This window comes from Corvus brachyrhynchos, unplaced genomic scaffold, assembly GCF_000691975.1.
Source record: "Corvus brachyrhynchos isolate BGI_N302 unplaced genomic scaffold, ASM69197v1 scaffold200, whole genome shotgun sequence".
NCBI classification, from domain to species: Eukaryota; Metazoa; Chordata; class Aves; order Passeriformes; family Corvidae; genus Corvus; species Corvus brachyrhynchos.
This window is the reverse complement of record NW_008236184.1, coordinates 1,771,568-1,795,192: the sequence shown is the minus strand read 5'-3', so window position 1 is coordinate 1,795,192 and position 23,625 is coordinate 1,771,568. Positions and strand designations below refer to the sequence as shown.

General features: G+C 39.7%; 1 protein-coding gene and 1 long non-coding RNA gene across 2 annotated transcripts in view; one reads left to right on the top strand and one right to left on the bottom strand.

The window, feature by feature from the left end:
• Positions 1 to 386: 386 nt before the first annotated feature.
• KLF13 (Kruppel like factor 13) overlaps positions 387 to 23,625 on the top strand; it is a 29,440-nt gene continuing 6,201 nt past the window's right edge. The window contains exon 1 of the mRNA XM_008636944.2: positions 387 to 1,023. Coding sequence (XP_008635166.1) covers positions 483 to 1,023 — 541 coding nt within the window. The 5' untranslated portion in view covers positions 387 to 482. The remainder of the gene's footprint in view (positions 1,024 to 23,625) is intronic.
• On the bottom strand, positions 2,923 to 21,782 carry LOC108447482. Its single transcript, XR_001863086.1, has 3 exons — positions 17,979 to 21,782; positions 16,191 to 16,376; positions 2,923 to 7,375 (listed from the first exon to the last, which is right to left on the bottom strand). It is a non-coding gene; the product is annotated as an uncharacterized LOC108447482 (long non-coding RNA).

The window sequence follows — 23,625 nt, the reverse complement described above, 5'->3', positions numbered from 1 at the left end:
ACCTGCTGGCGCGGGCTGCGGTCCCGCGCTGACGTCACGCCCAGATGTTCCCCAGGCCACGCCCCGCGGGGTCCGGGCGGCTCCGGGCAGCGATAACGGGGCGCGCCGGGTCCGCTGTCACAGCGTGATGGGAGGGCAGCGAGACCGCATCGCCAGCTCATTGCCTTCTTGAGAAAACGGCATTAATCCATACTTCGAGCAACAAGCTGCCAGTGCCAGGATCTATCTGCTGTTCTTTTTCTCTTCCATTGGACCGCCAACGCTTTTTCGATTTAGTGACAAGCTGGGTGTGATCGTCATGAACAAAGTGTGGGTTTGATGGCTGCTAAATCAGCCTTTACTCCTACAAACCGTTTTCCCGGTTTTTTGCAGTGGATCGGAGCGTTCCGGCAGTGGTAGGGATTTTTTCTGTTTGTGTTTGGTTTGTTTTTTCTTTTTTTTTTGTCTTCGTCTGTTTGGATTTTTTTTTAAACTTATGAAAAATGGCAACAGCAGCATACGTGGATCATTTTGCAGCAGAGTGCCTTGTTTCTATGTCAAGTCGTGCTGTTATCCATAGTCCCAAAGGGGAGCCTGATCCCCAACTTGATGCAGCAATACTTCCTTCATCCAATGAAGAAGATGGACGGGAAGTCAGAGAAACCGGGAAAGACAATGGATCATCATTACTCGTGGTAGCTAGCATTTTAGCAGATCTGAACCAGCATGTCCCAAACTCACCTGCTCTAAGGATGGAAAAAAAAGAGACGCTTGATATAACAGAACAACTACACATTTCTATTGCTCCTGAGGAGTTTGGGGAAGAAAGTCTGTCTTCAGCTGGTAAGCATGGAGGAGAAAGAGCAGCCACACCTACTAGCCTGGCTGCAGTAACTGAGCCAAGCCCCAGACAAAAGAACAAACGCATAAGAAGCTGGACTGACCCTGGATCACCCCAGAAAAAGCACAAATGCCACTATGTGGGGTGTGAAAAAGTTTATGGCAAATCTTCCCATCTTAAAGCTCATCTAAGGACCCACACAGGTTAGTTACAATCCAGCCAGAGATTTATTTGTTACAGCTTGGTAATTAAAATGAAAAACAAAACCAAACAAACTTTTATTTGGCCACTGTTATGGTTTCACCTCTCGGAACTCAAGCTCGGGAAAACCAAACAACAACAAAAAAAGCCCCTCTGGTAATAAGCCCTTACTGGGCATAGATTCAAAGCTAATGTTGCCCTTTTTTATTAATGTCACAGGGAGCGGCATGTGGGTCATCTGTGTGGATTGTACCAAGCTGTAATTTTTAGCTGCTGGCCTTCTTGTTCTGTGTGTCTCCTACTTCCCTTTCCTGTACTTCTTACCTCCCCGGTTTTCCTACTCCATGCTCCAGTCACTCTCTTTATAGCAGCTTATCACTTCCCATGCAGGTATCGATACTCTTGATATTTTAAAATTAAATGTTCTAGAGGCACCTACATGGCTGTGTGTCTGTTTCTTTCTTTAGCAGACACTTTGTGAAAGCTAGAGTAAGCAAAAGGTAGATGAGAGGCTGAACATGAGTCACAAGGAGACACCATAAGTGAGGTGAGAGGGGGATTTGGGCAGTGTCTAAAAAGCTTTTGGCAGCTGGGTAAAACCGAATTCAAAAGAAAAAAACATTTGATGTACTCATCAGTGCTCAGTGCTTACTTTTTGGTGAAGACTGAGCACTTTTTTGTTGGTACTGTAGTTTATGAGACACACCCACAGAAAAAGTGGAAGTCTTGCAAGCGTTGTGAAAGTTGCACTGAAAGTATTAGGAGGGCCATCTTGAAACAGGCCCCATGACTTGCCACACCTCACGCCTCTGCCTGGTGCCAGGAAATGGGATGGCTTCCAGTCAGACAGGGGACACCAAAAATTGAGGAGACCAATCTCTGCTGAAGACACCAATCATAGCACATGTGTTGAGGCACCACACCGACTAGAGCAGACTTGTGCAAGCTGTTCCACTGAGTAATTTCAGATGGCAAATTAGTTTACTAAGATGTGTGGTCAGTTCTCTTACAAAGAGCAGTCAGAATGAGATCGTCAGAACTAAGCATGACATAACTCCTGAGCAGTTTTAGCTCTGAGGTGTTAGCCTCACCCATGCCGGCCCTACTTTCAGTGTACCTTCAGCTTTTTCTGTTGCCTTCCTGAGATAAAGCAAGAGCCTTTCTAATTTGACAATATGCTTTGCTCTCCGTGGGAGAGAAGAAAGCCCCATCAAATTTGAGCATATGGATGGACAATTCCCTGTGGCACACAGCCAAAGGAACAGCGTGTTCCTGGCACCCCAGGCAGCCTGTCCTGCTTTGCACTGTGTAACTGCTTTTTGCCGCCTTGGGAGTTATACAGAAAAGGTGTTTCCACTTGGCTTGCAGGGAATTGTCTCCATTAATTTTCAGTTCTTTTGCATTCTTATTGCTGGCATTTGCCATTGTACTGAAAGCAAAAGATAAATTTAGCAGCGTTTCTGGATTCCTAAACCAACCAGAGACCAAGAAGGGGAACTCCAACCCCTGATAAAAGAGAGGAGGGCTTGGCATGCCCGCCCTACTGGGAGAGGAGGGAGGGCAGGACCAGCGGGGAGTGTCGCTCCAGGCTGCCGGCGGAGCGGAGTCATTCGGGGACGCTGGCTCGCCTCCAAGTTCTCTTTTTTTTTTTTTCTCTTTTCCCTTTTTTTTTAACCCTTCATTTCCTGTATTTCTTTCCGTGACTGTAGGGCTCAACTGGTTATTGCTGTAGCTAATGGCACTAAGAGAGCACGTGTGTGTGTCTGAGAGCTAAAGGAAAAGCAGGGAAGGGACTGTTTTTGCCCAGGGAGTGGCAGGACCCTCCTGCAGGAACTGGTGCTGCTGCTGGGATGAAAATTGCCCCTTTTTTTGATGGCTCTGCTCCAAGTTCTCTTTTTTTTTTTTTCTCTTTTCCCTTTTTTTTTAACCCTTCATTTCCTGTATTTCTTTCCGTGACTGTAGGGCTCAACTGGTTATTGCTGTAGCTAATGGCACTAAGAGAGCACGTGTGTGTGTCTGAGAGCTAAAGGAAAAGCAGGGAAGGGACTGTTTTTGCCCAGGGAGTGGCAGGACCCTCGGGGACTACAGCTTCTTTGTTTTCTTTCGTCTCCAGTGTCTGTGTGGGAAGCTTTAAGCAAAGCTGCCAAGTTTCCCTCCTCACTGGCAACAGGTCTGTCTCTGGACTGAGTCTTAAACAGGCTTAAAATGCCTCTTACTCTCCTTGCAGAATGTTTTCTAAGGTGTTTGAATTTTTTTCTATCTTTAAAAGAAATTGTGACAGCCTTGAAAAAGGTTTGTAAGACATTAAGAGTTAAGCTAACAAAACAAATGATCACTCCCAGGACTGGTAAATGTCTGTTCTTACAAAACACATCATGGTGTTTTACTGCATCAGAACGAGGGCTTTGGGTCTCCTCTGCTCTCTAGTCATCCTGAGCTAGTTAACTAACACATCCATCTGCCCAGCTGTCAGATAGACAGGGTGATGGCTATCCACCTCACAGAGCAGTGGTGAAAGTACTCCAGGTACACATGGAAGCTGCTTTAAACAGCTATCCAAATAACTCCCAAACCTGCTTGCTAAGAACAGTCAAAACTTCTGCTATGGAGCAGAACTTCTTCCATGTGCTATATAACTAGATGAGCTGCTATTTAGGGGTGACCAGAGGGCTGAGAACAGCACTGCAGGCTAGAAGATAACTGTTGATCATGCAAGAGGTACTTGAACAGAACAGTTTATGAGTTGCTTTAGAAACTTGCTTGTCCTTGTCTGCTGCTGTGCTGAGAAAATAAAGGCTTTACTCTTCATGGTTTGAGGAAGTATAGACTGGATCCTTGAGCTTATGTCAAAGAGATACAGAGCCTTCCAAGTACTATTGCATCAAATCCAGCCCAAATTGAGAGGGACTGAGAGCTGGTACTATTTTCCAGCTGTTTGGTGCTCTGTGTGAAATCCTTCTGATAGTTATAGGCAGATATCAGAGCTTAAATATGTAAAGTAAAAACCATAGTGCACAGGATGCTAATTCTCCTATTTAAAGCAGAAGAACCAAGATGGAAATGCCAAGAGCATCTGCTTTTTGTCCTTTACTCAGTGTACAGCGTTTTTCAGTACTCCTATTAGGACAAAATGTGCTGGAGCAATCCACAGTTTGTTGTGTGCTTTTTTGGTATACTACTGGTTAATCTGTCTCAACCTTATGAATACTTCATCTTTATTACACTGCAAACCCTTGAACCAGGCAAAAAAACTTTTGTCACCAAAATCTTCTCTGTTCTCTCCACCAGCTTTCAAAATTCCCATCCCCCTATGTTTCTTTTCATGTTTATGTTTTCTACTCTAGGCTCTTACTTAATGTCCTGGAGTTCAACATGATCATCAGCCACAAAGCCCTTGAAGTTTTAATATTTACCAGAAGGTTATATTTAGTGCCAGTGGGTAGTTGTCAAGTCTGATTATTTTTCCACTAAGGCTCCCATGGATCTCAAAAGCTCTGTTGTGGTCCACAGAGGCAGCACCCCCGTTTGTCCCAAGCGGTACTGACCCCACTGATACAAAAAGTTTCACTGATGCACTGATTTCAAAAATCCTCTCCCCTGAGAAAATTCCTAAACACAAAGGACTTGCAAAAAATCAGCTAAATAATGTACATGACAGAGCTCTCCTTCATCTAAGCAGGTTTTCAGCACAGAGGTCTGGAAATTTTCTGGAGTTACTGGAAACCAGTTGGTCTCTTGATGCACCAGTGAAAGAAGGGAGACAGTACAGAGCCTAATAGCAATCTACAGGCTACAATCTTATAGAGCCTTGTCCAGGACTGCTGTGTTCTGAGAGGCTGTAGAGAGTCCTAGCTTATTGCATTATATGACGTATTTATACATTGAGAAAAACTGATGGGATTTTCGGCAAGTATCACAAGAATTCTATGTATTGCATCTCCCCATCAAATCATTGTGACTTTTCAAGCTTTTAGCCATCTGCATTAGCACACCATCACCATCATGAATACAGAGAAAGTACGAAATAAACCTTCATTTAACTCCATTGAACTGTCCTTCTAAACTTACTAGTTATAAGCACTAAGCAGCACATCTTAACACAGAAACAGCTTTTCAGTCAGTCATCAGAATTAAATGAGTCTGCACAAATTAGCAGGAGCTAAGGAGAAGGAGGCACCAGTCTCAGCCTGGAGTCTTACTTAGTCTTGCAGCAAAACCAACTTAGGGGCCATGCGGCTTAACAGTAGCTCTTCTGTACTATTGCTAAACCAGCTTTATGTGGCTGTTGGAGCACAGGAAGAAGCAAAGGCCTAATTATATTATCCTTGCTCATAGATGTCAGGTTAGGACTCATCCAAGAGAAGGTGGTCAAGACTTATGTTGATCTCTAGCTGGCAGAGTGAGCTTGGGCAGCTATGTGTTCTGCCTGCTCAACCCTGCAATTGTGGAGGATATATTATTTGGCATGTGTTGTTCTTTTTAGTCTAACCCTTATTTATTAGCTGAATTGAAATAGGTAGAAAAGACCAACTTATTTCCATTTCTTTACATTAAATCTCTATAATCACATATTTGAGGATGACACTAATGAACCTATATGACAAAAAGCTCTTTTTTAGCTTATGCACCCTTTTTTCCCCATCAGTTATTATATCTTGTTTCCCTGGGCAAAATTTCTCTGATGACTTTGGAGCTAGTGTATGTGAAGATGGAGAATTTAATAATGTATTTGTCATTTGAAAGCAATCTGAGAATAAAGCAATCAAACCTCACTGTGACAAGTATGACAAGAGCATAACAATTAGGCTGGACAAACAGGAGGAGTATATCGCTTGTGTTCAGGCTGGTAAAGAGGCCTTTATATAAAGTACAAATAATCCATTTTAAATCGAGGTTTTGATTTCACTTTCAGTTCTAGTAAGTCTGATTTGCTCACACTATGTTAATTCAAAACAAAACAGTAAAGCACAGCTTCCCTTAAGTTCTGAATCAAGATGCTATCCATGTGTGTAGAAACCAATCAACAATGTAAGAAGGAAGTTTTTCTATCATTGAAACAAACTTTATATTCCATTTTAGCACCTGGCAATTGCAATTACCAGAAACATAACTAGTTAAATGAAAAAAAAGCATGGACTAGATTTGGCTGAGATTTCTTTAGCTTGTCTCTAGGCACACAGTGACTCTTAAAGGGGTATATGTGTATGTGTGTAGCAAGTGGGCAGTGTTGGTGAAGACCCGAGGCTTTGCAGGAAAAGATTACAAGAGAAAAAACCCAGTCTAGGGCCTTCTGTGCCACTCAAGAGCAGTGCAAAGCAGGACTGCAGACAGCTCTTGTGTACAGCAGGATGAAATGAGTGGTGCTGGTGCTTCAGTCCGTCCTCCTCAGCTGCCAGTTGGGCTGCTCTGCATACCAGGACTTATGGGGAGCTGCACTCCCTCTGAACAGGATACCAGAGAAAATTGGAAAGGCCTTTCCCCAATGTGGATTTCCCAAAGGCAAAAGGACAGACTAAATGAGTTTGTCCCTCTGCATGTTGGGCCTTCTGGGTTAGATTTCTTGTGTTAAAAGTTAGAAACAGCTCACAGGCTCTGCATGCTTCCCTCACTCTCATTAGCATACACCCAGATTATCCAAAAGCTGCAAGATGACTTTAGGCTGTTGTGGCCCTTAAGTGCCTTCCACCTCCTTACTTTGCTGAGTGCATCAAAATATTTTCTCTAAGGTTTTTTTTCTGAGATGGACCCAAGTGGTGGCTTCTGGACAGATTCAAATACCAGCCTCACGAAACAGTTGTCTCTCCAGCCTAAGGCGTAAGCCTTCTTTCTCAGTGTTAAGAACTTCAGCAGCCTGTTACTTTTTTTCTGAAAACTGATAATGTTAACTCGTTTAATAAGCCTATATTTTTAAAAACAATACAGATTTTTAAAGCATTGTTTGTGTTTCCTCTGAAAGAACTTCACAACTCCTTTCTTACTTCCTCTAAGAACATTTCAACACGTTAAAAAAAAAGTCAGTAGAAAACATAGAACAACTTCCTTAAAAGCCCTGCCTAAGTCCTCACCCTACAATGCAATTCCCAAGACTAAAGTTCTTTTTTAAAAGCATTGATTCTAAGCCTGGATCAAACAATCTATGTTCATTGAAGATAACAAAAAATATATATGCTATAAGTTTCTTAATGTTAAAGTCCTTGAAATAAACATAGGGCATAAATTTCTGGAAAAGTAAGCAAATTTTAAAACTTACATATTTCAAAAGGAGCTGAAGTCAGGAAGAAAAGTAAAACTACTCCTACTCACTCTTTTTACCGGACTGCTTCAAGACTGAATAACAGGATGCAGTCAATTCAGCTGCAAAAGAGTTAGGGCTGAATTAGTTGCATGGAGAATGCAATTGGATGACACCTGTCTTTACCACACACTTGATTAATATTAGCTATTAGGAGGAACCTCTCCTGATGGTTATACAGGTTTTTCTGTGAAAGGCTTCCCTTTATTTCTTTTCCCCCCCCCTCTTTCTCCCTAGTCTTTATGGAGATATTAGTCATGCAGAAGATACAGAAATGAAGTTTCTGGTAACAATTAACAGAATGTAGGTATTGTAGCTAAAAAGCATTTAAAGTAAAACTGTACTTGTCATTGTTACAACTAGGTGTCTAATGGAAAATCAGAAACATCACAGATTTCTCTTTCCACAACCCATTTTTCTTTTAGCACAGAAATGGGACTTGAGTCCAGTGTAATGAAACCTATTACTATTGGAAGTAGTGAGGATGGATGACCCTCCAGTTGTTTTCCTCATCCTAAACACAGGTAGTAGCACTTTCCTTCTCAGTGGCAAGATCTAGGTCTTAAAAATAATTGGGAGTCAACCAGCAGGCAAGTTTTTTAATGAATGGACAGTTGCAATTGATAGCTGTGTTTGTATTAGAAATTAATCACAGCCCTATGGACAAGAGTGTTCAGAATGATCTGCAGAAGACTTTTCGGCAGTAGCGTTTCTCTGCAGGACACTGGAAAGTGTATGTGGCAGAAGTTTTGCATAAACAAACCTTTTGCTAAACTGGAATTCCTTATGAAACAAACTCACAATTGGATTCCATCTGAAAAGAAGGCACCTTTAACCATTTAAAATACAACTGTTCCATTGTGTTATTGTCTGGCTGAATATGGTTATAGCACGTCCAAGAGCAGAAACCTGGAACTTGTTTATATTGGACATGTGGTTTCTAGTTCTGTTTTATAAGTTAAACATGTTCCAACTTCCCCCCCACCCCCTTCCAATCTTGGATCAGCTGTCTGGAAGTCGGTGCTGACAGAGCCAAAAAAATACTCTGCTGTTCAAATGCAGGACAACTTTTGAAGGGTCCTTTCTGTAGAATTTCTATAGGTATACTTTTTCCCTTTGTTACCCACTTGGCTTTTGCATGGGCAGTGAGATCATTATCTTGCTGTGTTCGGTTTAACAATAGCTAGACAATGTGGGTTATTTAAGTGCAAGCACTGAAGTCAGACACACATATCCTGTATTTTTCAAGTCTTGCAGATTCAGCAGATCTTACAGCGCCTCCACTTAATATAAAAGAAAAATTTTTAAAAGTTCAGAGTACTACTGCTGTGGTTACTTGTAGAAAAAACGACCTCAGAAGCTTTTTTGCAGCCCTAACATAAAAAGCAGTTACTAACCAGGAACTTGGCACAAGTCAAACGGTGTTAAAGTAAGCATATCCTGAAATGACCTCTAGTGCAGGGAAAAGATTTGCTGTAATCACTTACAGTCATTTTGTAGTGCTCTCGGGAAATACAGGCAATATATTGGTGACTGGGTAGCTGCTGATGTTGCAGTCAATGGATCAGTAAGCTATCTTAGATTTATTGCACACTGTATTTCTACCAGACCACTCTCTATTATTTGGTTATAAGTTATATGAGTTTTTGGAATAGAGGCACCTGAAAAACTCATATGAAAGAACACAGCGTTGCTGCTGCATGCTTTGCATCTTTCCATCTGCTTTGGTCCTGCAGCCAGCTAGAACATCCCTGGACGATAAATACCCAAGCAGAATGGGCATGCTGGTTATGTCCTTACTGCCTTCAACAGTAGCTTTTAAAGCTGGTTTAAAGGAGAGCAGCAGAAATGCTAACTCTTCCAAAGTAAGTCCAGGTGAGGTACAGCAGCCAGAAGGGATATATTGAGCTTTTTAAAGTAAACAGCTGTCAGTATTTCCACTAGAGGAACTTAGAATGGAGCCAGCTGAAAAGAACTAGTACAACTTCAGATGTTTCCTGCAAAATTTTTGGTGAAATGATGGGCTGTTTGTTAATAGATCAGAGAAATACTTATTTTGCAGTTTCGGGGTAAATAAATGAAATTACATTGGTACAAATTTACATACTAGACCGGGACTTAAGACTATTTTACATTCTTGCAAAATCTCGTAGCTGAATATAGGGCTGTCCTACATTATTAATCTAGTAGTTTGGACCTTATCCTGCTGTAACAGAACAGAGATGCTGCTAAAATCTCACAGAACCACAGACTAATTTTTGTTATTTATATGTAGGGGCTTACTGACTTTTAATTTGCAATCTCTTTTAAATACCAGCAGAAGGACTTGGAGATGAGCATTAATACATGAGGGCCATGGCAGTTTTTGATTATTCTGGTGATTGATATATTTTCCAAGCCCTATGTGAATTGTATGCAGCTTTCTTATGCATGTGAAACTCCCCATAGAGCACTGAAAGCCCCTCAAAGTCAATGGAAACTTCCATTTGCTGTATATATATCTATACAAGCAGTGCCAATAAAATGTTTAGCCTTACTGTGTAATAAATCCAGAGTGTATTTGTAAAAATATCTTCTAAATTCTCCTAACATGGCCAAAACAAAACTGAATTTCTTAGATACCCCAAAGGGTTAGTTTCAGACAGGATTATCATTGATACATCTTCCCCTTTGTGCAAAGACGTACCATATTTACACCTTCTATTTCACTCAGCTTTCATCATTAAAAACTACTGAGTTCTTCTCAGTTGCATTTTAGAATTTCTCAGACTGGCAACATTTGGAACCAAATTCTAGCTTAAATAGAAATGTATGAGCAAATGTATGAGCAACCAGAAAAGCAACTGCGTTGGAATTTATAGATGCCCCTACATAGTATTACTAGCATAAACAGACCTAAACAGACCTATAAGAAATGTATTAAAAAGCTCTTTTTTTTTTTTTTTTTTTTCCAAATGACAGAGAAGATGTAGAATTTGGTCATGGGACAAAGTAATTCTAATTACTGATTACTAATTTTAATAGATACTAGGTGTGAATTTAATAGAATCAGTTTTACTTCAAGGTGTATGATATGAGGTAAGACTAGCTAATCACATACCCCTTGTCTTAAAAAATCCAGCTCTCAGTGTCCGTAATAAGGAAACACACATGGGTTTTTTTAAGCACAGAATCTTGTGTTTCATTTGGAAAGAAACATCTTCCTAGCCCACCACCTGCAAATATAATATGCATATATATAGCATTGCCTTGATAATACATGTAAAAGTGGGTTTGCATAGTTAAATACAATTTTTAGTGAACCCTAACTGATTCTGCTGCTCCTCCATGCGCTGCTGAGGCCTTGAAGGGGGAACAGGGCTGTTGCAGCTTCATAGATTACCTCAGTATTGCTCAAATAGTGGAACCTGAAGGGAGAATTCTCCCTCTACCTACAACCTCCAGCTCTTACCTGCTCTGCAGAATCCCTTAAGCTGTTGTTACGATAAGTTTTCACATGACTGCCAGAGTTTGTGGAGGGTCTGAAACAGTAGCTTTAAGAGGAGCATAGCCAGAAAGGTGTGGGAACACAATGTTACTCATCATTCATCCCGGTCCTCCACAGCTTTCTTAACATCTCGTGTGCAAACGAGTTCAGGTATCACACGAGATCGAGGTAATTACCATGCTGAAAGACTTAACCATTTTCCCACATTTTTGTTCAGCTTGAGTGACTTTTGTTGTGTTGGCATCTCCTTTCAGTCTGCAGAACAATATCATTAAGGGCACCATCTCACTGACCAAATCAGACATGATTTAAGCCAGCATCTGTTGGAGCTTGGAGTACAAATTTAGCAGTCTGATGTCTGGGGAGCCATTTTAATTAATAAGTGTCATTGGTAGCTTTCAGAGGCTGAGGTGGTCAGGCAGATTACAATGTTATCTTTGCTGTGCTCACTGATGTAAGCAAATATTGTACAAAAGCCGGCACAAATGCTTTACCATGATCCTTGTCCCAGACTTCTATAACTGGGACATGTGCAGATGAAATATGTTTAGGAACATGACTGTCAGATACCTTATACTAAAGTGATAATTTACAAAGCTCTCACTCTATACTGCAGATACAAAACTGTAATGAGAAACAGCTTTTGAACACTGCTTGTCAAAGTACAGATGTTCAGCACCAGTATCTTCTAAGAAAAGTTTCAGTCAGTCCCCAAAGGGGTGTTCTCTAAAAAAAAAAAAAAAAAGACAACAAAAAGAACAGAACATTCTGTGATTCTGTTTCTTACCCTAACTGCAGTATTTGGAATTGGCTGATGTTTCCAGTAAGTAGTGTGGATTAAGCAAACACAGCTTTCCTCTCCAAGTATAAAATCTCACCTGACCCATACCAAAAGGGCCTACATGGTGAAGGGCTACACATTTTTAGACTTTTTGCTAGCATTGCTTACTGGTGAAAAGTCATGTAGAACTCGTCTGTTTTCTCTGCATTTCTGAATGTGATTTTTCTGAGCAGTGTGGCCTCTGGGGTAAACAATATCACTGACCTTACCAAAACAAAATCACCTCTCTGAAAATACGCTATTTTAAAGCTATATCTTTTGCTTGATACTTTCTTTTTCTCTTCCCTATCATTTAAAATGAGATTGTTTAATAGGCTGGTGTTAATTCCTTGAGGTTTTAGGACTCTAACATGAAAAAATCCTAGTTCTCCCCTTTCACTATGTTTGATAGATTAATCAGGATTTGAGTACTTCCCTCCTCCCAGTCTAACACCAAACTTCTCAGTGAAAAAAAGAATCCTGACTGGTGTTCTTATAAATTGTTTACAGGAACATAATTTAATTTCTACATGCAATAGACTACTCCCCCTTGAATGTACAAATCACTAGATTAATTTTTGTCACTAAGGCAAAAATTACTAAATTTTTTTTTTTGTTATCAAGAATATAATAAGTTCCAAAAAAGTTCTGAGAGAATATTATCTGGCTGGTGCTTTGCTTTTGTAATGAATTCTTGAAAAAGCAGCTATACTCTCTAAAGTTATGTCATCAGTTTGTGCTGCTAAGGTTAGCATTTGCAGGTGAATTACAGACTAATTAGTTTGGAGAAACATTCCATACCTGTACTGAACTTATGTGCAAATGTTTGCTTAAAGCTTCTTTCCAAGAGCCAACTCTGGTTCTGTGTGTAGAGTTTCCTTGGAAAAATCCAAGTTGCATTTCTGTGTTATACATGTACACTGCCAATTGGATATGACCACTGATGTTTGCAAGAGACTCAAACTCATTTGGTATAAGCTACATCTTTCTGGTGTTGGCATGCAAATTACTTTCTTAGATGTTTAGATGAATTTCTCACAGAAAGGCAAGGAGCTGATGTGATTGGTGTACTTGATAGTTTTTCTTTTTTGAATGCTATGGAGGAACTGAGTTCTAGTCTCATTTGCAAAGAAATCCAAATTATCTCATAACTGTTTCCTCAGCCAAGTAATTCTGAGGAGGCTGTACCATTCTCATCTGTGCAAGGCAAGGTCTGTGGTATTCCTTTATGAAGAAGTGACTCTGCTGGCACGTTTTTCATTTGGGTACATTTGTTGTGGTTTCACAGACAAACACAGGAAGAACAACAGTAACTTTCACTGCACAGCTGTTTCTCACTTGGAAATCAGACCACCTTTGGATTTTTTAATATCTAATGTTTTAAAAATATAAAAGCAGTCCTGAGTTCCTAGGTCAAGCTTGTGCTTGACTCTTCTGATTATAAAACACAGCTCCTTACCATCTGTGCAGAACTCCAGTGACACAGCAGTAGTCAGTGAATAATTAACTGATCCTTCAGCCTCTCTCTTACTTTCTATGTAGACATCGTTGTATCCAGTTCCTTCCCCCCTTTATTCAGGCATGGGAATAAGCCCTACCTGCCTCACACAGAGTGGTGAATTTGTTCTCCTAACAGCATTTACAGCCTTGAGTAGTAGAACAAAGGGTGAATCCCTGAAAAGGTGATTTACAAATCTGCATCGATGAGCATGCAGACAGCATGGTGTACACAACTTTACAGTGCTGAGGTATTTATGTTCTGCAAAAAATGCTAAACACATACCTGGTTTTGTGCAGTGTAATGATGTATCATTTTTCCAAAGACTTAAGTTTTTCTGTTATTTGTCCATTATTCACAAATCCTAAAACTGAGCTGTAAAAACTAATTTTCAAAGGAAAGTAGAAACAAGTTCCAGCCAATTGGCTGAAAATCAAGTTCAAAGTACTTTGTGCATCATGTCTTTTGATAGGAATAATAAGCAGTCCCATTTGGCACTGTCAAGCTGCAACAGCAATAATTGGATCATCTCAATCCCGCAAAGCTAAGTCAGGATACAATACCACAACTCATGAAGCTGCAATTCCTGTTTTCTTTGGGTTTATTCACAGTCTGTCTGTTGTAACAGAACCTCCCAATTATTCAAGTTTATGAACCTTGCAGTTCTGCATATTGCAATTCTTGAATCCCAGCCCAAGACCCATGGTTGCCAGAGTTGTGCTCAGCAGGAGCTAGGAATATGGAAGGAAATCAGGTTCAAATAATTTTGTGGTTCTCAGATTTAGGACTGGATTGAGCAAGAGTCCAAATGGAAGTAAGAACAGCAGGGAACTTCTGTGATCTTCTTCAAAGTAAAAATTATATCCTGTACATCAGGTTTTAGAGCTAGCCTGCAGACTTACATGACACTGATATCTTTTAGAATTTCATAGTAATGGTGCAATTCCTATTATATTTCATAGCACTTCCCTATCCCAGGAATCTTCTCCTGAAAAAATTTGGCCACAGTACATAGTAAGATCCTGTATTTCAGAGTATTTCATTAGCTACTGTGCTTCAGGCATGCCAAGTGTGATCAACTAATTTCCTACAAACACAGGGAACGGATGCTCCACCTCAAAAAGTCAGGCCAGTGGGTTTCCCCTCCTCACCCAGAAAAGCAGGTCTGTTAGAGAATAGACCTGCACTCTTGAACAAACAAGTGTACAAGAGCAGCAATAAATGTGCTGGAGGCACTAGGAATTTATGTTTTGGGAAGTAATAGGGATCTTTCTACTATGACTTGTCTACAGTTACAGCTACTGAATTTTTACCTGACATGTATGAACCCACAGAGTTAAGAATCTCTGCTAAGGAATCATTGATCTCTCACAAGGTGAAATGGTTTACATGCCAATAAGGTTTTTAAATACTTACAGAGAAAATGGTGGCTGCTGGGCAGCCCTTCTGGCATGATTCATATGTATAAACCATGTTCTGCATTGAGAAGTAACTGAGTTTAACAGAGTTTTAACACTTTACAGAGTGCTCTGTAAAGGCAAGCAATGAACACATGGGTGCAGCATGCAAGGGAAGACAGAGTTGCTAAGGGGGGCATGATGTATATATGTATATTTTAGTAAATTTTAAAATAGTAGAGACGTTCCTTTCAATACTACTTTGAGACAGAAAAGTAGTGTTTGTAGTAGTATTTGCTCATTAAAAAGGGAATCCAGTTGATTTCTCTATGTGAGTCCATGATAAGTTTTTTGAAAACACCTCTCTGTTTTTGAGTTATGTAAGTTATATATCTTAAGATGCCCTTGACAAAGGTGTCTTTGAAATGCATCTGTCTTCTGTGTAAGATCTCAGCTTTTCAGTTATGTTTCGCATCCAGAGTCATACTCAGATAATTGGCTTGTGACTCGGATCCTCCACAATCCAGCAAATGCTCCATTCATTCAGTTCCAGCACTGGCCATGGCCTCTCTCCTACGCCATGACCCCACACATCAGGCACGGCTGGTGGGGCTGACTCTGTCACGACCCTGCACCAGCTGTCCTCAAAACCAACATCAAATGGGGGCGTCACAGCAGCTGAGCTGCACTTAGGGTGTGTCAAACCATGGGTGTTAATGGGAGAAGTGTTGAAAACCTTCTCTTGCTTATTTTCTGATTCAGTATGAGAATGAGGCCTGGATGGGTATGTGCTTAAAAACATTTGTGGTTTAAAGTATTAACACATAGAAAAGACTGAAAAAAGCTGAAACTAGAAAGGAGCAAGTAGCTGGTGCTCTTTTTTCCTTTTCATACAGCTGTGGTTGAAGGAGGCTGCCAGGAGATGCAAAAGAAACAGGGAAGGACATATAAAATAGGACATATAAATGAGACTTGCAAGAGTTGAATGTGGAATTGCAAATACTGTCTTTTCTAAGAAGTTGACCTGTTTTAAAAGTGGGCACTTTAGAACATAACTACAACTGTTAGAATAGAATATAACTCCTCTATTGAAAACAAAAAACCTGAAGCCTGGTTTAAACAGGGAGTGTGGTTTAACAATCTGGGCATAAGATTTTGAGGTGTATGCAATAGTTTTATGCATACCTTGAATGGTAGCTGCCTTGTGTCAAGCAACAGATTTAGTGTTTGATTATCAGCCCATAAAAACTACTTTCCAGAGCTGCCTGTTCCCTGAAGCTGGATGCTCAATATGGCCATTGGCAGATGCTGCTCATAAACTACTTCAACACCACCTTGCTCTCTGGCAAACAATTCACCCAGAATGAGAATAAAATAACAGGAAATCCCTCTCCCTCTCTCTTCCATACAGTTGCAATAAACTCTCAGTATCAGATTTTTCACTCAGCTTTACAGCTTTAGCTGTGCTTATAAATACTGAAGCCCCAGGTTTCATGCATGCTGTGTTACTGTGATGTTGTTGATTGAACAGTTCAAAAGTTCACAAGGAGACATTTCACAATTACAGCCAAAGACAACTTTACTAACTTCTGTTTGCTTGGCTTCTAGCAAAATGAAATCTCATCCTGTCTCCAAATCCTGGGAGCTGCTGTGCACATGAAATGTCATAACTTACCCACAAGGTCTATTCATGCCAAAGTATGTGCACTTCAGTTGGAGGCAGATGACATTCAACATCTTCCAGAATTCAGATAAATAAAGTGCAGGTCTCAGATTAGATGAATAATCCTTTAGTCTGTTATTTCGCATAGCAGGACAACCTTTCATGAATTTGATAAGCTTTGCTTTTACAAGCATTCTCCTGTTTTAAGTAGAAAAGAATAATAAAAAAATCATTGATGTGTCAACAGAGAAAAGACTGATTCATGAGGTCATATGATTCCTTCTTTGCAGCTATTCATGCAACTGCTGAGCAGAGCTCGTGTAGCCAAAGTTTCCCAATTTCAGCATGAATTCACCCACAGTTCACACCAGATTAATATAATTGGTCATTATCTATTTAATTGCTCTCCCACTCTAAACATTTCCATTGTCTAACCAGAGATCTTGAACATTACCATGCAAATTTTTTGAAAGCCACCACAAATAAAAATTTGTGAGGTAGACTTTCATTGAAAGCAGTCTAAACCACTGCAAAGGTTGTTCCTGTGGTCATTGTACAGACAGGGATGGTTTATGAAGTTTCAGTTTGATTTCAGGCATTCTTGCAATGCAAGCATCTTCAGGTTCAAGTTTTTAGGTTTGCTCTAATTTTTATCTCCCAGAGTGATCAGAACTCAGATAAATAATTTCAGATTTCAGAATTTCAGACCATCTAAGTCAGCTAGCAGAATTTTTCAATAAGCACTAGCTAGCATTTTCATATAGAGAAGTCCCTTCCATTTTTAGACAAGCAAGGAGTAACCTGTGTCCCGCACTGAGGGCTGAGAAAAGAAAGGTCATCACACTGATCAAAAAAGGAGCACAGTTATCAGTGAAGATATGTTTGCAAAAGAATCTCGTAAAAAAAGTAATGACATTAAGAAGTCACTGTGTCCCATTTTTGGTTCCTGCCATTTGACCTGTGTGTACCTATTGGTTAATTCTACTACATACATAATTTCTCTATGCAATGACCACACCACTGAGAATGAATGGCTTGAGAGCCTGTGAGCTCTCTTGGCACATAATCCTGGGCTTCACAAAGAGAAATTCCCAGATTGGAAGGAGAGGCAGAAGTGTCCTATAGTGAGAATGTAATAGTTTTTTCCACTGTAAAGAGTGGGCTAAAGAAGGATATGATGCCAAGCAGTGTCATACTCTAGAGCTCCCATGGAGCTGCTAAGTCAGATGTCTGATCTAGAGCTGTTCTGGGTTTGCAGAGTGGGCTGGGTAACAGACTGAGCAATTCTGAGGTCACACAGGAAGGATCTAGACAGGAGTCTGTAATGGAAACCTTGTGTTTCTGTTGGTACCTTAACTGCACCTTCCCTGTAGATACATTTGGATCTGTTGTTTCCGCTATTGGAAAGACATTTTTCCCTCCTGGAGGAGGAGGAATCTAGTCTGAGGAGTTTGTTGGCTTCAGTTGCTGTCTGCATAACATTGTCATTAATCATCTTGTTTGCTCTAACAGAGGGTGAGTCGTGCAGCCGAAATCAGCTTGTAGCAGACAACAAATCAGCACTGCTAGCATGCTGCAACAGGAGTAACACGAGCCTGCAGGTGACTGAACAAGGCCTCAGTCCAGCACATGTATTTGTCAGGGGCCGCCTTTTTACTTTCAAGTTTTAGCTGGACTCGTTCAATAAAAACGGTGCTGATTATTAAGTACATTTGAAGAGCCCTCCTCTAGTCCCTTGTCACTTCAAAAGGTTTGAATTGGCTCATCAACAAGACAGAAAAAGAACAAAATCCCACATACCTTCATCACTGTTAGTCTGTTTTAAGAGGCCAGACTTTTCTGACTCATGCTGAAGCCACAATCTCTGTATGTAAGGAATGAAGAAAGTCCCTTAAACAACAAATTTTTGGCTCAAGGCAAGAATTCTAGGCTTAAAATCCTGTGCTGGGGTGATGCAATAGGTCAGATTTGCTGATTAGCACATAGATTTTTTTTATTTTCAACCCCAGCATTCTTTTCAAGTATATTTATTTAAAACTTTAACTGACCAATGGAAAAGGAAAAAAAATTCCCCGTTTTAGTTTTGTCATTCAGTAATACCTAGATGTGTTCAGAGGCTTTTACAGTGGTTTTTTATTTTCTAATCACAATAGATGTTTAAATAATCATCTTCCTTTATTACATTCATAGAGCTGAGTAGAAAAAATTAGAGAAATACAGTAATAAAAGGGCTACTTTACTAAACTTCAGAGTTCCCTTCTTTGTTGAGTGTCATACTTCAGTGTGTTTTGCAAATAAGGTAGCTTCCTCTCCCCAGAATTCATCACTTCATCATTTCAGTATAACACAATTTAATTATCTGGCGTTTAAGTGCAAAGTCAAAGGGTCAGCTATTGATCTCCATTCTTGGAACAAGCCACAGGAGAGAGAAAATCAAGTGGAAGTTGCTGGTCTTTTAAATTAGTGGATTTCAACTGTTTCACTGAGCACTGGTTTAGGATTTAATGCCTCAGAGAAAAGGAGACCCAGTAAGAGTTTTAGGCTTAGTGAACAGAAATTACATGCAGCAGTTGCAGGTACTTAACTTTGACAGAAAGCCCAACATTTAGTTTACATTATTTAAGAACATAAACTCTCTGTCACTGAGGGCATTGCCTTTCATTTTTTAAGTTAGGCTTGTCATTGGTATTCAGTAAAAGAGCTTTATTTACTCATATATTCCAGCAAGAAGGTAAAAAACCGCTGCTTTTATAATTGGATGTGGCCAAAGTCCATATAAACAAAAGCATTGCACTTAATGGAAGCATGATCGATAAGATTTATTCCTGTGGGGCAGACAGGGTCCATCCCAGTCTGCACACTCACCTAGATATGGAAGTTGTCCCTGCTAGGTGGGTATGTTTCTAGCCTCACGGGTATCCTAATGGCTCAGATGTCTCTCTTTTCATAGATGAGAGGTCTCCATTTTGGTCATGTGTTAAAATTTTTGAGAAAAAGAGTGAAATAGTGAACTTCAGGCTTCAGAAATAAAACAGAATCCGGAAACAGCATTAGGTAACAATGATAAATCCATAGAACTATAAGGAGATTAATACCTTATTTTTGGAATTGCATGCATTGTAAACACCATCTCATACAATTGTGTATATTACCATTTTTCTGGATGATGGATTCATACCTTTGTAGGAGATGGCTAGAGTTTTGATTGCTCACAGCTTTACAGGCTAAGAGGTATTGCTCTACTGATAGTGCATTTAAAGTGTCCATGCTATCAGTGCAGTCACATAGCAAACCTACAGCAAATATTACAGAAAAGAGTCAAGAGAAATACTACTTACGTAGACTTTGACAAGGCCTCCTAGAAGATATAGCAGTAATGCAGTTGCTGCCACAAAGTTTTTTCTAGACATGAAAAGAAAACTACCTGCCTTGTGAGGTGTGGGGAGCATCCTTCATGCTCATTATACTTCTGTGAGGAGAAAACACGTATGTGCATCTCCTCCTTACCTAACGTGTCTAACCTGAATACCCAGAGTATCAATGAGCAAATTTATGTCTGAGAGGACCTGCTGTTACTGCATTTGTATATGATCAACCCTAACTCCCCTTGAAGCACCTTACTAAGAATTTGAAGCTGTTTTGCTAAATTTCAATGCTTAAGATACCAACAAGAATATTGATTCTTTCCTTTTTTGTTGTGGCTCCTAGCAGTTTTGTGGTGGGAAGCTGGGGAGGGGAGCAAAACCAAAGATGCTCTCATCACCCTTTACTAAATGAACTCCCATCATTTTGCTAGTAATTGCAGGTAGTTTGTGACTCTTGGTTAATAGAGTGATGAGGAATCCCTAAGCCATAAGAGTGTTTTAGACATTACGTGTCTCTGTTCCCTCACTCCCCCTTTCTCAGCCTTCACTTTCAGAGTTGCCTTTCTGCTGGCTTTTCTGTTCCATCGAGTCATCAGATACATTCGTACCTAAGTGATGAGTGGACGACCAGGTTAATTAATTATTCAGAAAGTTATGGAAGTGCCTTTGGTCCAATGCGTTATTCAGCTAATTCAGCTTCTTTGCTGAAGTAGCTTTAAATACTCCAGTTACTTCTAGAGAGAATGATTTCAAAGATTTGTGTCTATATATCTAGGCCCCATAATAAAAGGAAGGAATCTTGAATGCTAAACTCACCTTAGTGATTTTGTCTCTGGTTGTGTTTCAAAAGAAAAACTCTTTAACATATTTAACACACCCACACCCACACATCTACCCACTGACCACAGCTGTGTTTTGGTGTAGTCTGTATAATTGACTTCAGAGCTTCACAAACCTCTTGCCTAGTGTAGCTGATTTTTGTAGTTTCAAAGGAGAAAGGAACACACAAGACAGGGAGGAGCTGTGTAAGGAGGAGTTAAAGCATGAACTCTTCTGAAACCGGGAAGTGACAAACTGCACAGGGGAAAGCCCAATATTGGCTTTGACAAGCATTATGTATCCTAGTACCAAGGGTGCAGTAAAACAAGTAGCTTCTCAGTGCTCAAGTCTACAGATGTGGAAATCCTGAAGGGATTTTAATGGCTTTTTTATCATCTTCAACTGATGGGAAAGAATTTTATTACTCAGTTGCCCAGCAGGATTACCTGTGTTTTGGAGTACTCTCTAGCAGAGAGGAGCAGCAGTGTGAACATAGCTAGAGAGAAGAAAATCAAACAAAATTAACTATGTATCTATGGAATTATAACCTAACTATACCAGAGCAGAGAAGATCATAAAAATACCCGTTTAGAAAATATGCGTGGTCTTTCTAGCATGGGCTTCAGGTTTGGTTGTTTCTTTGCCATGGCAGTGCATAGTATGTTAGTGCATCTTTGTGCTCTTTGAAGGGACAACTCAAAACAGTCACAATGTTTTGAAGGGCTGCATCACTTTACCACCAGTTTGCAAAATGACTCCAGAGGACAAAAGTACAAGGAAGTGAAAAGCAGCTTAGCATAACTCCGGAAAATGTTTCTTGTACTTAATGTGCTGTAGGGAATCACCCAAGGGTCTTTGGTCATACTGCAATGCCACAAAGCATATTCTCAGTCACATTTTCCGCATAGATCTAAAATCTATTTCAAGATTTCTTTATGAAGTGGAGGATAGACTTGGTTGTCTTTGGAATTCCCTTGTGCTTATAAACACAGGGAGTTTAGTGGAAGTTGAAATCACAAATGAAATTGTTCCCTTTGAAGATCAGATCTCCAGTTAGTCACTTAATAAAAATGTCAGGCATTTAATCGTCATGGATAAAAAGCTGCCAATAAATGTTAATGAAGAATATTAAAAATTTTGCATTTCTTTGCTAGCAATAAGTATAGAAACTCCATTTTTTGGTGAACAGTTTTTCACTGACAAGTAGTCAGAAGATTGTTTAGACTGATTTATTTCAGAAAAATGGTGTTAGTGTGTTTAATTTACTCATTTCAGATTAACATCTTCATTGTCTTGAAAACTGTCCCCAAAGCTAAAGGAATTTAAATAGTGTTACAACCAACCATATCAAAAGAAGTAAAACATTTTTGTCAACTAAAATTAAAATTATTATGGGTTTCTTTGTTTGCTGAATTCTTCTGCAATTCAATGGGTTTTTTTAAGTTTTCAGTTGAGCAGGAAAAAAGGTATCCACGTAGTTCTAGCCTTTCTTTCCCTTTTCCATTCAAAACCTTAGCAAAGGATATAGCAATATTTCTTTTTATTAAATTCATGGCCATTTCATTTTAAAGCCAATTTGCTGTAAGATTTATTTTCCAGATCCTGGAACATAACTTCTAGCTACTTACTGGTTGTTTGAGTGAAATGGTCTGGAACTATGTTTCAGCTGGGAGTGGAACACAGAGCTTAATTTACTGAACACACAGTGGTGTGCAGCAGAGATGAAGCAGGAACTAAACAGGAGTCAATCAGGAGTTAAAATGGCAGGCAGAAAATGACTTGGTAGAGCTAGCAGGTTCAAATTTCAGATTCTTAATTCACTGTGCAAAAATGCAGGATAAAAAACATTTAAAAAATGCTAAGCTATGGATATCAGAGCAGTTCAACTTGGGCAACCCTGTTTTAAAAGAGATTCAGTAAAGCCTAAAACAATCTAACATATGGAACGCGTATTTTAGACAATAGAAAGATTATGTGGTGGAGGGTCCTGGGGGAAAAAAAAAAGATGGAATAGGCTTGAACGATTCTGCTTTGACAAAAGCGAAGCAAATGTGGCTGATAAAAATACAGTTAAGTAGTTAAAATTATTATAAATGGAGTTTTAAGACATTATTGAACAGGTTTGAAGTAAAAGCCCAGAATATAACTGATCGAATGCAAGCTGTTAAAAAAAAAAAATTGCTTCCATTTTGGGGAAAGTAAGTGTTAATATATTTAAGAGGACCAGATATCTGCATGGAACATACCAAATGAACTATTTTGGTTCTCAGACAGACCTGTCTGTGGTTAAGGCTAGGGAAGGAATTTTTCACTACTTATATTTCTCTGGCATTGTAGCTGTTATCATTATAGTATCTGACCGTGTGTGCTCGTCATTTGCTATTTGAGTTGTTCTAGTTACTGTGGTTGTAACAGATAAATCCCAGAGTGTAATCTGTGCTCCCAGATGGAGTAATACAAACACTTCCACAGCAAACAGTAACACACACTGACTTCATATGTAAACTTGCCACTTGGAAATTCCCCTTGCAAGAAACATTCATGCATGTCTAAATAACTCAATGAAAATGTTAAGGTACAGAAAATAAACCAAGGATTTCAATAATGGATGCTATGGTAGCTGTCGCAGCTCCTACTCAGTAGTAGTTTCCTATGCACACAGGAAACATAAGATCCAGTAATTTATGAACATAATGACTGGATTTGTTAAGGTCAAAATAAAGATACGCACACTTTAAAGTGAATGAACTTTGTTAGATGCCTGGGTTTGTGCCTGCTGGAATTCTGAGAACTCCAGTTCCAAAAAAAAAGTCACATGACAAATAATGGAATTAGCAGGAATTTGCATGCTTCTGTCTGCAGGTCCTAGTGCAACCGAGCTGCTGTTGCTGTGTGTCCTAGGGGCATGGGGGACTGTTATGTGCCAGTGTCCAGTAACATGGGAACTCTAACTGGAGCTTTTCTTGGATTTGGACATTCATATCACACTCCCACACTGGGTTTCCAGGGTCTAGCAACAGTCTAATTTCACCCTGTAACTTTTCTTTTCACTGAGAACATTACTAAAACATCCTCATTTCCTGGAACTAGTGAAACTTAGTATTGCTGAATTTGCTACGTCTGTTAGATGTGGGTGAAGGTGGCCGAGATACTCCAAAGCTGTTGGACAGACACAAAAGCAGATGCAAAAAACCCGATCGCATTTGGCTTATTCGGTTATGAAATATCACCCCCAAAATCATTAATTTAAAATAAAGTGGTTT